This window comes from Colobus angolensis, unplaced genomic scaffold, assembly GCF_000951035.1.
Source record: "Colobus angolensis palliatus isolate OR3802 unplaced genomic scaffold, Cang.pa_1.0 Scaffold663, whole genome shotgun sequence".
NCBI lineage: Eukaryota > Metazoa > Chordata > Mammalia > Primates > Cercopithecidae > Colobus > Colobus angolensis.
The window spans coordinates 316,928-332,792 of NW_012120299.1; the positions used below are offsets into that span (position 1 = coordinate 316,928).

General features: G+C 52.3%; 2 protein-coding genes across 3 annotated transcripts in view; one reads left to right on the plus strand and one right to left on the minus strand.

Annotated features, from left to right (window-relative positions):
* SNRPD3 (small nuclear ribonucleoprotein D3 polypeptide 18kDa) overlaps positions 1 to 15,865 on the plus strand; it is a 56,313-nt gene that overhangs the window by 23,574 nt on the left and 16,874 nt on the right. The window contains exon 5 of one of the 2 annotated variants that reach the window (XR_001000029.1): positions 6,927 to 7,051. The gene's annotated coding sequence lies outside the window, so the exon portion shown is untranslated. Of the gene's footprint in view, positions 1 to 5,175; positions 5,297 to 6,926; positions 7,052 to 15,865 lie in introns of those variants that run through there. The other variant, XM_011925947.1, reaches the window with a different exon arrangement.
* LRRC75B (leucine rich repeat containing 75B) lies at positions 8,841 to 15,576 on the minus strand. The gene is made up of 4 exons (XM_011925944.1): positions 15,429 to 15,576; positions 13,022 to 13,150; positions 11,424 to 11,539; positions 8,841 to 9,618 (listed from the first exon to the last, which is right to left on the minus strand). The coding sequence occupies exons 1-4, from the start codon at positions 15,561 to 15,563 to the stop codon at positions 9,093 to 9,095; spliced, it is 906 nt and encodes a 301-aa protein (XP_011781334.1). The 5' UTR covers positions 15,564 to 15,576; the 3' UTR covers positions 8,841 to 9,092.

Below are 15,865 nucleotides of genomic sequence, written 5' to 3' on the forward strand. Positions count from 1 at the left end.
AAAAACCAAAAATTAGCCGGGTGCGGTGGCACATGCCTATAATCTCAGTTACTGGGGAGGCTGAGGCAGGAGAATTGCTTAAACCCAGGAGGTGGAGGTTGCAGTGAGCCAAGATTGCACCACTGCACTCCAGCCTGGGCAACAGAGCGGGACTCTGTCTCAAAAAGAAAAAAAAAAGAACTCGAATTTAAAGAAGGTATAGACTAAAGGATGATGTCATAAAGGTAATTAGACCCATATTTAACATGAATTCTGGGCAGGGCACGGTGACTGACGCCTGTAATCCCAGCACTTTGGGAAGCTGAGGCAGGTGGATCACGAGGTTAGGAGTTCAAGACCAGCCTGGCCAAGATGATGAAACCCTGTCTCTACTAAAAATACAAAAATTAACCAGGTGTGGGGGCGGGTGCCTGTAATCCCAGTTACTCAGGAGGCTGCGGCAGAGAATTGCTTTAACCCAGGAGGCGGAGCTTACAGTGAGCCGAGATTGTGCCACTGTACTCCAGCCTGGGTGACAGAGGAAGACTCCATCTCAAAAAGAAAAAGATAAAGCAAAAACATGAATTCTGGTTCTGAGTGCCACCGTGACCACCTCTCCCAGCCTCTGGTTGGTTATCTGTACAAGGGTGGATGTGGACTCACTTGATTAATTGGTACTATCCCAGCTTCTATACTGGTAGAACCATAACCTTAAAAAACTATCAAAATAAAGCATACAGGAGTTTTTCTGCCACTAGCCAAGATGAAAGTAATTGATTTATCATTGTGCCTGAAAAAACACACACAAAATAATATGAAACAATGGTTTTCAAGACATCAGACATTGAAGGAGAATAATCCCTGGGAAAGGAGAAATAAATAAGTGGAGTTGTACAATTGTCCCAGCTCACTGCCTTACAAGAGTCTCCAAGCTGTGGCACAGGGAAGGGGACTGAAGCTGACCTACCAGCCTGCCTGCATTGAGAAATGAGAGCTAAGAGTTCAGAGAAGCCACCAAGGCAGCTAGAATTATAAGACAGAATACCAGAGAAGAAAGTCGCATGGAGAACCCAAGAGATCTGCAGCGGGTCCCTTTTGAATATTCAGCAGAATACTGATCAGCACACCAATGTGAGGAAGTTAACAGGCTGGGGAAGACCCATAAAGAATAGGAACAGTGCTTGGTATCATGCTCGGCTGAGAAGAAACCTTTTCCTACCAGACAAAAAATTCACAGGATATGGAGTACAGTGTTGTTTTAAGATGTACCATATCTGATTTTGTTTTAATCAGGTATAGTAAGACCCGGAGACAGCTTCCTTGAAAGAATGTATTACAGTTTTCAAAGAAGGGGGCAAACCACGTTACATGGGCCATATGGGGAAACACCAGCCTGAGTCAGGAGGCTGAAAGAGCAATGGTAGAGCAAGATCCAGAGCCTTTATTGTAGTTTTCTCATGAAGGCATGAGTGAGGCAGAGTAGGCAAGTTTGAGCAAGTTTAGGATTGGATAGTCTGAATAATTTTCAACTGGTTTATAAGTGGTCTCTTGTCAAGTACCTCACCCTGAGGTGATTGAGGGCAAAAGAAATACTGGCTTAAGTGTATGAGAATTAGATAAAGGAGGCAGTTGGGGGTATGGATTTTGGATTGGTTTGTATATGAAAGACGCTGCCAGCAAGTTGTTATCTCTAGGAATTAGCTAACCCTAGGAGGAGCAGCCTCCAGGATTAGCAAGGCCCAAGATACCAAAGCAACATAAAACAGAAAACAAAAGGCATGATTAATACAAATATCCAGGAAGGTCTTGCCTGGTAAATGAGGAATAATTAGCCCAAGACAGCACCCAGACCTGCCTAACAAGTCATAAAAACAGCACATTAAAACATCAAACTGTTTTTTCGAACCAGTTAAATATATCTGAGAATAAGACTCAAAAAGATTTATAGGAATATAAAAATGTCCAGTACCCTACACAGTAAAATTCACTATGTCTGGCATCCGGTCAGAGATTACGAGGCATACAAAGATGCAGGAAAGCACAGCACATAATGAGATTAATCAAGAGATCCAAAACTACACAGATGTTAGCATTAGCAAAGAAGGACATTAAAAGTTATAACTATATTTTAAAAGGTAAGCAGATTTTAAAAGAAGATTCCCTGATTTCAAGAATTATTATAGAGCTGTACTCATCAAAACAGCGTGGTATTTCATCAAGTTAAGCAAATAGATCAAAGGAACAGAGAAAGAGTCTGAAAACAAATCCACACGTATACAAAATGAGTTTTTTCAAAGGCACAAAGGTAATGTACTGGAGAAAGGATAGCATTTTCTTTTTTTTTTTTTTTTTTTTTTTTTGAGGCGGAGTCTCGCTCTGTCGCCCTGACTGGAGTGCAGTGGCCGGATCTCAGCTCACTGCAAGCTCCGCCTCCCGGGTTTATGCCATTCTCCTGCCTCAGCCTCCGGAGTAGCTGGGACTACAGGCGCCCGCCACCTCGCCCGGCTAGTTTTTGTATTTTTAGTAGAGACGTGGTTTCACCGTGTTAGCCAGGATGGTCTCGATCTCCTGACCTCGTGATCCGCCCGTCTCGGCCTCCCAAAGTGCTGGGATTACAGGCTTGAGCCACCGCGCCCGGCCAAGGATAGCATTTTCAACAAATGGTGCCAGAACAATTGGATATCCATATGCAAAAATCCCCCAAAACTTGGGTCTATACCTCATGCCATACAAAAAAATTAATTCCAAATGGATCATCAACCTTAAAACTAAAACTATAAAACTTCTAGAAAAAATATAACCCTAAACCTTGGGTTAAGCAAAAATGTAGATATAATACCAAAGTACCATCCATGAAAGACGAAACATATATTAGACCACCAAAATAAAAAACTACTTTCCAAAGACACTGTTAAGACAAAAGACCAGTAACCACAAAATTTTGGCAAAGGTAAGTCTAATAAAAAACGTCTATCCAGAATATATAAAGAATTTGCAACTGGGCACCATGGCTCACGCCTGTAATCCCAGCATTTTGGGAGGCCGAGGTGGCCAGATCACCTGAGGTCAGGAGTTTGAGACCGGCAACATGAAGAAATCCCGTCTCTACTAAAAATACAAAATTAGTCTGGCGTGATGGTGCATGCCTGTAACCCCAGCTACTCGGAAAGGCTGAGGCAGGAGAATCACTTGAAGCCAGGAGGCGGAGGTTGCAGTGAGCCGAGACTGCTTCATTGCACTCCAGCCTGGGCAACAAGAGCAAAACTCTGTCTCAAAAAATAAATAATTCGCAAAGCTCAATAATAAAACATGGGGAAAAAATGTGAACAGAGTTGAGAAGATACAGATGGTAAACATGCACATGAAAAGATGTTCAACATCATTAGTCATTAGGGAAATGCCAAATTAAAGCCAGAGAGATACTGCTACACACCCAGAAGAATGGCTAATGTTTAAAAAACTCACCATGCTATGTGCTGTTGAAGATGTAAAGCAACAAGAACTCCCAAACACTGCTGATGGGGATGTAAAACTGCACCACCACTTTGGAAAACAGTTTGATGGTTTCTTAAAACATTAAAAATAGATCTACCTTATGATCCCGCATTCCACTCCTAGGTATTTACCCAAGAGAAAAGCAAATATATGTCCATGTAAAAACTTATGCATGAATTTTCATAGCAGCTTTATTTGTAATAGCCAAAAACTGGAAACAACTCAAACGTCCATCAGCAGATGAATGGATAAATTGTGACACACCATCCAGTGGAATACTCGGTAATAAAAAGGAACTACTGGAACTACTGAATGAGTCTCAAAATAATTATGCTAAGTGAAAAGCCATATAGAAAAGAGTACATCTGCTGGGTGCAATGGCTCATGCCTGTAATCCCAGCACTTTGGGAGGCTGAGGCGGGCAGATCACTTGAGGTCAGGAGTTCAAGACCAATGTGGCCAACATGTTGATACCTCATCTCTACTAAAAATACAAAAATTAGCTGGGCTTGGTGGCATGCGTCTGTAGTCTCAGATACCTGGGAGGCTGAGGCAGGATAACTGCTTGAATCTCAGAGGGGGAGGTTGCAGTGAGCTGAGACTGCACTCCAGTGTGGGTGACAAAGTGAGACTTCACCTCAAAAAAAAATATATATATATCTCTTAAATGATTGCACATATCCCAAAATCTAGAAAATGCAAATGTAAAAACAAAGCAGATCAATGGTTGCTTTTGGATGGCGGTGGGCATGGAGAGGCGGGAGGGAGGGATTACCAAGAGTCATGAGGAAACTTTTGGGGTTGACAGGTACATTTACTATCATGATTGTGTTAGTGGCTTTATAGATGCATACATGTGCAAAATGTATCATATTGCACATTTTAATCTTGTGTAATGCTTGGAATGTCCACTTTTTGTGTTTCAATTATACCTCAAGGGTTATTTTAAAAAATAAAATATTTTTAAAAAACAAGCTGAGGCTGGGTGCGGTGGCTCACACCTGTAATCCTAGCACTTTGGGAGGCTGAGGCCGGTGGATCACGAGGTCGGGAGATCGAGAACATCCTGGCTAACACAGTGAAACACTGTCTCTACTAAAAATACAAAAAATTAGCCGAGCGTGGTGGCAGGCACCTGTAGTCCCAGCTACATGGGAGGCTGAAGCAGGAGAATGGCATGAACCTGGGAGGTGGAGTTTGCAGGGAGCCAAGATCGTGCCACTGCACTCCAGCTTGAGTGACAGAGGGAGACTCCCATCTCAAAAAAAAAAAAAAAAAAAAAAAAACCCCGAGTGCAGTGGCTCACACCTGTAATCCCAGCACTCTGGGAAGCCAAGGTGGGCAGATCACAAGGTCAGGAGTTCAAGACCAGCCTGGCTAATATGGTGAAACCCTGTCTCTACCAAAAATACAAAAATTAGCCAGGCATGGTGGCAGGCTCCTGTAGTCCCACCTACTTGGGCGCCTAAGGCAGGAGAATGCCTTGAACCTGGCGGGGTGGAGGTTGCAGTGAGCGGAAATCGTGCCAGCCTGGGCAACAGAGTGAGAGTATCAAAAAAAATAAAATAAATTATATATATATATATGTGTGTGTGTGTGTGTGTGTGTGTGTAGTGCATAGTTGGAAAAGAAAATACTAGTTTTCATGGGTGATTGGCAGCTAGCTGTAAGTGGAAGAAGTGCATTTTCCTTTTTTCCCAGGTCCCAGAGAAAAACCTCCATGCTGGGTTGATAGCAGCAGCTAGGATCAGTTGCCCAATACTCTGGATTCTCGAGATGAAGACCGTCTGCAGAGGCTGACCTTTCCTGCAGTCTCATGTCCTAAAGCACCTTATTTGCACTCAAATATCCTCCCTTGTAGGACAGAAAAGAAGTTCCGGAGTCTTGGTCACATTGGGCCTGTGGAGTACAGTATCTTTTCTACATACTTGCTTTCGATGTTCTCAGCATCCCTGCAAGGCAGGCTGAGGTGTGAGCAGTCTCAGTCCCAGGGAGCTGAAGGCAGACTGTAAGAGCTGGGTATGGATGCCACACCCCTGGGCCTAGGCCGGCTGGGTTTTTGGGTTTTGCTCAGCCTGGGAAGTACTTCCAAACCCACTCCTCGCTAGTCTCTTACAATCCTGTGGGAGGGCAAAGCCTAAATCATCATGGCTCCTTCCACCAACTAGCTGCATATCAGGAAAGTGAGGTCCAGGGAGGTCCTGACTGGCTTTGCTCCAGGGACAATGAGGCTAGAGGTCTGTTCCCTACAGAAGGACCATGATGGTTCTCCTGCTTCAAATGGCCTCTTTGGAAGGGGCTTGCTCATGTAGGTGAATCCTGGGGCTGAGCAGCCTCAGTGACAGTCCCTGAGATGGCTGCAGGTGAGGGAGCAGCATGCAGGCATTAATGTCACAGACTGACACCAGGCCACCTGGGCTTTCATCCTGGTTACATCCTCTGGTTTCTGGCTCTTTGAAGTTGGACAAGAAATCCCCTTTTTATTCTTTTTAGAGACAGAGTCTCGCTCTGTCACCCAGGCTGTAGTGCAATGGCGCGATCTCAGCTCACTGCCACCTCCACCCCCAGGTTCAAGCAATTCTCCTGCCTCATCCTCCCAAGTAGTTGGGATTACAGGTGCTCACCAACATGCCTGGTTAATTTTTTTTTCTTCTATTTTTAGTACAGTGGGGTTTCGCCATGTTGGCCAGCCTGGTCTTGAACTTCTGACCTCAGGTGATCCAGTGGCTTGGCCTCCCAAAGTGCTGGTATTACAGTCCTGAGCCATGCCACCCGACTGACAAGTCCCCTTTCTTAACCTTTTTCTGCCTCATTCGACTTACCTGGAAAACAGAGCACCTACCTTCTTCAAATGAGAAGAGAATTAAAGGAGTATAAGGCCATCAGAACAGTACCTAGCCCAAGGGAGGCTATGGAAGTGCTTGTTGAATTAAAAAATGGCTTCATCTCTGGCCTAGTCCCAAAGGTTTGGGTTCCTGCCATTGCTACCCGGAGAGCCCTGGGTGGAGGCCCTGCTGACATTGAAGAGTGCCTGCCCTCCTCCCCTCAATGTGGTAGACACTTTCCAAAACTTACGTCATCTTTACTCCAGTGGGATAATGGGAGGCTTGGTGTACCTTGTTCCCAAGATGAGGGAACAGGCTCTGAGAGGACCACATCACCAGCAAGTGACAGGCTGGGACCAAGGCCAGGCCTGTCTGCCTCCTAGACTAGGCCTGTGTGAGGACCGGCCTTAGTACAGCCTACCTGCTTCCTCCTCTGTTTAGAGCTTGGCTGGAGCTGTCCTGGCCAGAGCTTTCTGCCTCACCAGGCTGCATGAGCCACAAGCTGCCACTTCCTGGAACTTGGTGGCCCTGCCCTGGACGGCCTTGCTGGTGGTCGTGAAGGCTCCATGAAAGCTGTGAACACCTGCATGGCAGTGAGGCCAACCTTCCCCACTTGATCCATTTCAGGCTCTGGCTTCGCTACTGCATCATGTGCTTCTGTCCAAGAGGCAGAGACTGAAACCATCTGCCGCTGCCTGGATTCCCGCAGAACTTGCCTGGGACACCAGCTCAGGTCCTCGCACACTATCCTGGTAGGAATCTCTCAGTGACAGTGGAGGGTTTGTGGGCTGGCTTAGGGCCAGTGGTGGGCAGAAAGCAAGGCACAAGGGACCAGAGAGCTTGGTATTTCTCCAACAGGAGTTTCAGGGAGAGCTCAGATGTCTGCTTATGTGACAGGTTTAGCAGCCTGCCTGGCCCAGGACCGACTCTCATAGTTTTGATTTAAATAATAGATTGCTCACAGAATAAGTGCATGTTGGTTTAAGCTTTCATTTTCTCATAATCCTCTCCGCTGGCCCCTCCCACCATCTACCCCATTTTGCCTCACTCTGGGGAGCCTGATCCCCCTGTTCCAGAGTAGGGGCATAGGGAAACGCCTCTATGGCTTCTGAACTGCTGGGCAGGGCCAGTCCCTAAAACAAGGAGAGCTGGGAGGGGGCTGGACCCCAGGATGGAGTGCTGAGAGCTGAAAGTCCTATTTAACAGAAGGGAGGGAGCAGAAACCCCAAAAAGGGAAAGGCCTGGCCAGGTCCCACGCAAGTCAGGAGCAGAGCTGGGCTGAACCGCGACATCTCCAGTCTCTCCAAAGCCTTTGGGTGAAAAGTCCACCTAAAGCAGTGAGATCAGTGAGGCCTAAGGAAGATCCTTTTCCTCACTGCCTCCATCCCAGTCCTGGGACCCAACACTGTCCCGTCCACACCCTCCTTGGCCATCTCCTTCTTTCCTGAGAAACTATTATGCATCCAGCCAGTCTGGGAATGTGCTGGAATCTGTGCACCACGGGGGATGGATACGCCGCTCACAGTCCTCTGTGGGCCGTGGCTGTGAGGAAAAGTCAGAGCTGGTGGGTTGGGGTGTGTAGGCCCAGGAGGACCCCTGCCTCCTCCTTAGCCTTGGAGCCTCCCTCTGCTGCTGAGTTTCTCCTCATCTAGTAGGGGCCTACTGCCCCCTGACCTTACCTCCTGGCTCAGCACATGATTTCCCTACTCTGGACCTCAGTATGCCCCCGGACATCTCTAAATTCCTTTCCCGCCTGCCCTGCCTGTCTCCTGGTTGGGCTGAACTGTAACTCCTCACACAGGACTGAGGGTGACTGTGGCATCAGGCTTCTGGTTGGGAGCCCACCCTGATGGTGCTTGGGGAGGAATGGATACAGTTCCCCCTGCCAGGGACAGCCCTAGGACTAAGGCCCCCTGCTGCTGGCTATGCCCACCTCCAACCCCGCATGCTCTCCTACTTGGGGACCCCCAAGGCCTAGAGGGAACACACAAGCACTTTGTGGCCTGCTGTGTCTCCTAACCCCACAGAGCTGCCCTTCACCAAGTACAACAAGCCTAGGGTTGGGTACTGGGGGGTGGCAGGCAACACTGTACCCTGTGGGAAGCAGGCACCAAATCCTCCCACTTAGTCACTGTGGCCCCTGCCTCTGGTCTGTGCAGCCTTGTCCCCAGTCCAGAGGGCTCTGGTGGCAAGCTGGCAGCCTGGGCTCAGATGTGAGCTTGCTGTGGGGCTCCATGTAAAGCTTTACTCCTCCTGGGGCTCCCAACCCACTCCTTCACAGCTCCCCTTCTCAAGGAGCCCAAGCCCTGCCCAGCTGTGAGGGCCTGCTCCCTGGAGGCCCTTTAACTCCCCAGCCCACAGGGATGGACCCAGGACCCTCACATCTTAGACTCCATGGGGGACTTCCCCAAGGAACACCTGGGGGAAGGTCGGTGTGACCTTTGTCCCTCCCTTTTGGACAGACACAGCCACCCTTTCTCCCCACCCCAGCAGCAGGGCTGTTGCTCAGTGACCCTGAGGTTGGTGATTCAGAAAAGCAGAGGCGGGTGTCACTCTTTATTGCGGAGTCCACACTATGGGTGTTGGGGCTCCTCCCACTGAGGGAAGGCTGAGCCTCTAGCCGGAGCTGGCCTGGCCTCCTATGAGTCCATTCTCCTTCTGTCCCCTTAATCTCAGGCTGAGCATTTGCACTGGATCTCTGGGGGCCTGTGAGTCCTCCTCAACCTTCATGGCCCACTACAATGTGCTTGAGAGCATCACAAATCAGTAGCAATGAGCCAGGTGGGTGGTGGGTCACCTGGCGCAGCAGACCTGGGGCTCAGGTCCCAGCCCAGCAGCTGTGGAGTCCCAGGTTGAGGCAAGGGTGGTGATTCTGGCTGCACCGCCCTCAGACTCAAGGTCCAGGCCCTCGTAGATGGTGGGGAGTGAGGTGCGCTGGCTCAGCCGCCGGCGCAGGCCGACCAGCAGGGGCTGGGGCAGGGAAGCCACATCCACGTTGTTGCCCAGGTCTACCCAGGCCAGTGCAGGGAACTTGGTGGTGTCCTTGATGGCATCGGTGAGCTTGCGGGCAGCAGCCCGCGTCAGCCGGTTGCCGTTGAGCAGGAGCTGGGTGAGGCGGGGCAGCGCCCACAGGCTGGGCAGCAGCAGGTGCAGCAGCTCATCACTCAGCCCTGTGAAGCTCAGGTCCAGCACCGCCAGCGCAGCACCGTGGCTGCTCAGGTAGTGTGTGATGTGCTGCACGTCCCGTACCGACAGCGGGATGCCCGAGAGATCCACAGTTTCCTCTGCCAGTGGAGTCTTCTGGAGGCTGCTCTTGAGGCTATGGGAGGGTGGCAGGCGGGGATGGACTAGGCAACCAGGCAGTCCCCCCACTGACCACAGACAGTTACCTGTCAGGAAAAGCCCAGGCCTGTGGTCTGGCAAAGCCAGGTTCAAACTGTCACTTACTTTCTTTCTTTTTTTTTTTTTTTTTTTTTGAGACAGTTTTACTCTTGTTGCCCAGGCTGAAGCGCAATGGCGCGATCTCGGTTCACTGCAACCTCTGCCTCCTGGGTTGAAACAATTCTCCTGCCTCAGCCTCCTGAGTAGCTGGGATTACAGGCATGCACCACCATGCCTGGCTAATTTTGTATTTTTAGTAGAGATGGGGTTTCTCCATGTTTGTCAGGCTGGTCTTGAACTCCTGACCTCAGGTGATCCGACCGCCTCAGCCTCCCAAAGTGGTGGGATTACAGGCGTGAGACACCAAGCCTGGCCCAAACTGTCACTTCCTAAGTGGGTGGCCATGGGCAATGCTCAGAGCCTCTGTTTCCCCTTTAGTGAAAATGGGACATGGTTGTTGTGAGAATTAAATACACACACAGTAAAGCTCTATCTTCATGAACTATTATTTGAAATCTCACTGTGTGTCCAGCATCTCCACACTTGTTACATTGACATCTCACTTATTTTTCAGATAGGTGAAGTAACTCTTCCATGGCCACACACCACTAGGTGGGGAACCAGGTCCCCAAACTGAGATGCTCTGACTCTTGAGCCCACATGTTTTTTGCCCTGTGCCACTTCTGAGGTCGATTCTTTTAGGGTAGGGAGAAATTCTTCTACAAAGGGATGGCTATTAGGCTGTACAGGGCACCAGGGCTAGAGAGGGATAGGCCCAGGGTAGTGGGAGGGGAGGTCCTGGGTGTGCAGGCTGGGGACCTGCCCTGGGGGAGGGCTCCCTGTGTTTTCTCAGAAGGGAAGTTCAGAGACTGAGAAGGACCGCCTCCCCGCCCCCACCAACCCTCTAGGTCTCTCCCCAGTTATCTGAACAGAGCCAACTAGGTGGACAGGCCTTTTGGGGGACTGACAGCAGTAAGCACACCCTCAGGACCCCCACCTGCCATGGTAGGGAACAACCTTGTGCGGTCCAAGCTCAGCATGGCCTGTTAGGCCCAAGGTGGGAGGGCAGACAGGGGAGGCCTGCTAAGGTAAGCTCCCGGCAGCAGTTCAGGCCCTTGGGCCTGGGTGCCTGTGGCCAGCTCTGGGCTGAGCCTGTGTGTGAAGCTCCATGGATGGAGTCACTCCAGGATGGAGTGTCTAAGAGGGACCCATGGCAGAGGGAGGTATTGGGCAGCCACAGAGGCCTCAGCTTTAGGCAGCCTGACAGTGGCAAAGAATTCCCAACAAGGTACAGGAAAATCAGGGTAGAGTGTGGCCTTAAGCATGCCACTTCTCTGAACCTCAGTTTCCTTCCCTCTAAAATGAGATTCACTATCCAGAATCTGCCTCCCCCAAAACCTGTTGGGAAGTCTTGGCTGAAGATGCCTTCTGACGTCACCTCAGCTGTTGGGTGGAGGGCTGGGGTGTCCAGGTCTTGTAAGAGGCCAGGGATTGAGGGACGTGTGAATGGCAGGAGGCAGGACCGTCCCATGGGAAATGGCAAATGGGTCACTCAGAGGGCGCAGCTTGGCTTGGGAAGCATCTGCTGCCACAGGTCAGGCTGACTTCCAGGGTAGGGCCCTCATGCGGACCAGGTGAGGGCCTCACCAGGTGGGATTTCAGCACCAGCCTCTTGTTGAGAGTGCAGCCTGAGAAGGGACCTTAGAGCAGCAGTGATGGGGGCAGTGGCTGGGCTCCCCTTACCAGCTCTGGGTCTTCCTCTGGCGGAGGCTGGACACTTGCTGCTGCTTCGAGTGAGGGGTGAGGTGGTAGATGAGCTGTCGGCAGATCTTCTCCGAGGACTTCCAGAGCTCGTAGTCCTGTGGGAGGGCAGTGTCACCATGGTGAACCTGAGCCCCTCCTGCCCACCTCAGGGCCTTGGGGAGAGGGGCCTGGGCAGCCAAGTGTGTGTGTCAGTACAGCCGTGCACCATGCATCACCAAGCTGCCCACCAGGGCCTCCCACTCCCACCCCCCAACCCGGCTGTAGCCTGGCACAGAGCCAGGGGAGGCTGCCCTCTGGGAGCTGGACAGGCTGGTCCAGTCCCGCAGTGCCCGGCGGGAGGAAGCCCAGACAATGGGCCCTTGTTCCCTGTCCTCAGGCCCAGGGCCAGCGTCTCAGGCTATCAGCCAGCTGCCTGCCCACCCTCAGCACCCCTCTGGGACTTGCCACGGGGGAGGAGGCCAGACCAGGCCCCTTGAGGGAGCCCGCTCCACTGACGCCAATCCCAGGGAGTAGGAACAAGCCAGGTCAGCATGTTCTTCTTCCTCTCACTCTCCAAGCGAGACTGCCCCATGGGGTCTGGGTCTGGGCTGACAGGGCTGGGGGATGTAATGTTCTACAGCACCACGGCCTGGCTCTCTCTTAGTCCTAACTGGGCTCCTGCAGAGGCCCAGCTCAGGGCGGAATCCAGGGTGCGCGGCCCACAAAGCTGGCACTGAGCATGCTCCACTGCATCCTTTCTCCAGTCCCTCTGTGAACAGCCCCAGCAGCAGGCGGCACACACAGCAGCTGCAAGCCCTGGCCATTCCTGTGATGGCTGTGGGCTAGGCTCAGAGTCCTAGGGGCTGACTATGCAGAGACCTGGGCATTCAGAGCTGGCAGGGCCCATAGCGGATACCCTTGTTTTGGTGCGGGACTCACTGTGACTAGGAGTCCGGGGACAGTGGCTGGTCACATGGCAGCCTCATGGCAGGCTCGATGCTCATGGCAGGACATCTGCAGGTGCTGTCAGAGTGGGGTTCTGGGCAGCCGTGGGGTAGAGGCTGCAGGTGGCAAACTCCAGCCCAGCAATGAGGAGGGCCTTGCTTATGACCCCAGCTGTTGTGGGTAGAAGCAATGAGCCCCTGTCCCCAAGGGTGTCTGTACAGGATGCAGACTGGTGGACAGAAGGGGGTTCTAGCCAAGGGCGGCTCTCTTCTGGCCCAGGAACTCAGAGACTGGGAGTTTGGTTCCGTTAGTGGATTTCTCAGAACAGTTTGTGTCCCACAGGGTCCCCATATGACTTCTGCCCAGCTAGTCTCCCCTGCCCGGGTCCCCAGGCCTGGCACACAGTGCTGCCACACAGAAAACGGGTCTGCCCAGGACTCTGAGGGTCCTGCAAAGCACAGCTCACACTTGCTCTAGCTGGTGGGCAGCCTAATATACTGATGCTGGCAGCAGGTCTCAGACAGGGACTGTGACTTGCCTAAGGCCACACAGCAAGCCACAGAAGGACCTAGCTTCCCAGCCCATAGCCCTGGGCTCTGCTGGCCCCTGTCCACCACAGTGCCCAGCCCAGGGCCCATGCCTGCCAGCCTCACCTTCTTGGGGCACTGCAGGTCCCGGGCCAGGTTCACAAGCAGGTCATGGGAGATAGGGTCGACCAGGTTGAGCAAGGCCACATCTCTGTAGAGGATGTCAGTAAGGAGGGACCCCTCAAGGCCCAGGTCCTGTGAGTGGTGAAGAGAAAGCTGAGTGAGCCAGTCGGGTCTCCCATCTCCAGGCCCCACCCCAGCCAGCCAGATGCTGGTTATGCCCCTTCCTGTCTCCATCTCCTCCCTAAGGCTGGCTGTATTCTCCCCACAGGCGACCATGAGCCACCTGTCCAGTGGCGGGCGAACCCTTTCATTTTTCCTTATTTATTTTTTGAGACAGGGTCTTGCTCTGTCACCCAGGCTAGAGTCCAGTGGTGTGATCTCGGCTCATTGTAACCTCTGCCTCCTCAAGGGATCCTCCCACCTCAGCCTCCTGAGGAGCTGGGGCTACAGACAGGCACTACTATGCTTAGCTAATTAAAAAAATGTTTTTGTAGAGATGGGATCTCACTATGTTGTCCAGGCTGGTCTCAAACTCCTGGGCTCAAGTGATCCTCCCAAAGTGCTGGGATTACAGGTGTGAGCCACTCGGCCTTTGTGGACCCTTTGGATAAGTAGAGGGGAGGGACATGGGAGCCGTCAGGGAAGTGATAAGTGAATTCCAGAACCCTTAGACCAGTTCCCTCGAGGTGAAGTGTTAGGCTATGACACTGCCTTCTCTGGGCTTAGGGCTTATCAGTGGAATTCTTTGGGGTCTCTCCTCTTATGGACGGGGGTTTGCTTTTCTTATGATCCCTCAAATTCCCCTGGCCCCAGTATTCCCTTCAGACCCTTTGCCTTCCCACCTATCCCTTAGTTTTCCTGAGCTGCTGCCAGCATCTGTTTGCGGACAGGTCTGGATCCTTCCCTTGGGGGCAGACCTCTCTCTCAGATGTCTCAAAGGCATGCTACCCTGAAGCCGGCCTCACCACCCATGCCCCATGCCCCGGTTCAGTGTAGGGCGCCTCCATGCCCATCTTCCCAGGCACTGGGGCCAGAAGCCCTGGAACCCCCTAACACTCTTCTGTCCTCCTCTCTCCCCCAGCTCACCTAGTCATCCCTTCTCTCTCCCCACCACTCCTGCCAGGATTCAGGCCTTCAGCCCCCTCTCCTACCCATCCCTCACCCCACCGCCTGCACAGACCTGCCCTGGCCTTCCTGCCTCACTCCTCCACTTTCTCCTCCTGTCTACTCCCACAGGACTGGTGTGGGGCTGAACACTCTTTCAGAGGGTCTCTCTCTCTCTTTTTTTTTTTTTTTTTTTGAGACTGAGTTTTGCTCCTGTTGCCCAAGCTGGAGTGCAATGTGCGATGTCAGCTCACTGCAACCTCTGTCTCCCAGGTTCAAGCAACTCTCCTGCCTCAGCCTCCTGAGTAGGTGGGATTACAGGCATGCGCCACCATGCCCAGCTAATTTTGTATTTTTAGTAGAGATGGGGTTTCTCCATGTTGATCAGGCTGGTCTCGAACTCCTGACTTCAGGTGATCTGCCCACCTTGGGCTCCCAAAGTGTTGGGATTACAGGCGTGAGCCACGGTGTCTGGCCCAGAGGGTCTCTTTAGAGGAGAGATTGAGAGCTGATATGGCAGCCACAGCCAGGAGGGGCCTCTAGACCCCATGTGGGCCTTCTCCAATCCATAGGTAATATGCTATGTGCGTGGATCCCAAGCACAGGAAGTTGGACCAGGCAGGCGAGTCCGTGGGTCACAGCTGCAGGGTCCTTGCAGGTTATGGAGCAGGATAGGCCCCTGGCTGGACCTCAAATCCCAACCTCTGAGACAGAAAGAGGTGACCTAGCTGGTCTCTGAGGACCCTTCTTTCCTCCTTTCCCAACTAAAATGCCCAACTGGTGTCTTGGGCTCCAGACGGCATCCCAGATTGAGATCCCTGCCTCTGGGTGCCTGGCTGATTCAGTGCTGCTCTGCTGTTTGCCACAGATGCCAGCTAGGGAAGATCCAGAAGGAAGGCTGGCTGATGAGCCTGGCAGCAGACCCAAACAGGGCCCCAGACCACAACCTGCCAGCCTGCCTTGCGCTGGTCTAGACAGCTCCATTTTTCCAGCCTGCTGAATCCAGCGTTGGAGGAGGTGGAGGAGGGTAGAGAGGAAGAAGGGCTCTGGCCCTAGCTTGCCCAACATTTTCTCTGTGGACCCTGGGATGACCACTTCTCCCCATGCCTCAGTTTCCCCATTTCTAATATACCTTCTGCAGGCCAAACACCTGCATGGCTGACTTCCTGCTTACAGGATGGGGCAGGTAGTGGTGGCAGCTGCTGCAGGGGGTGGGGACGGGGTGGTGAGGGAAGTGGCTTGCCCAGGTGATGGTGGGACCAGCATCCTGGGACAACCCAGGGCTTGGTATCTGGGTTTAGTGTACCTGGTGTGTGTAGGAGCAGGGCCACCATCGGACGGAGTGTTGTGATGCACAGATACTAGGGGTGTGTACTCTAAGGGCATGAGCTGCCTGCTGGAGAACTGGTGATGCATGCGGTGGCTCTGTGTGGGCTGCCATGGTGTCTTGGGATGAGGCTGCACCCGCAGACCAGCCCTGGGTCCTCTCTCCAGGGTCCAGTGCCTCCCCGATCCTGGAGGAGGGGGAAGCTACCCTCTTCCATTGTCTCTCAATACAAGATGATTCGCCCTCACTTGCCACTCCTCCCGGGCCCCTGCCATCTTGCCAGGGCCTGAATTTGGGCTCTTAGCTCCAGGCTGGGGCCACCCTCAACACACACAACCCCTCTCAAACCGCAGAGACCCGGACACACTCAGCGGCCCCCTCCTCCACACACGGTCCGCCGGCCTCACCCAGCCCTC

Coding starts and splice junctions, on each gene's coding strand:
- LRRC75B (XM_011925944.1), bottom strand. CDS start 15,563: ATGGCAGCCCACACAGAGCCACCGCATGCATCACCAGTTCTCCAGCAG. Junction 11,540..13,021: donor ACCTGCAGTGCCCCAAGAAG/GTGAGGCTGGCA, acceptor GCCCTCCCACAG/GACTACGAGCTCTGGAAGTC. Junction 9,619..11,423: donor CAGAGGAAGACCCAGAGCTG/GTAAGGGGAGCC, acceptor ACCCTCCCATAG/CCTCAAGAGCAGCCTCCAGA.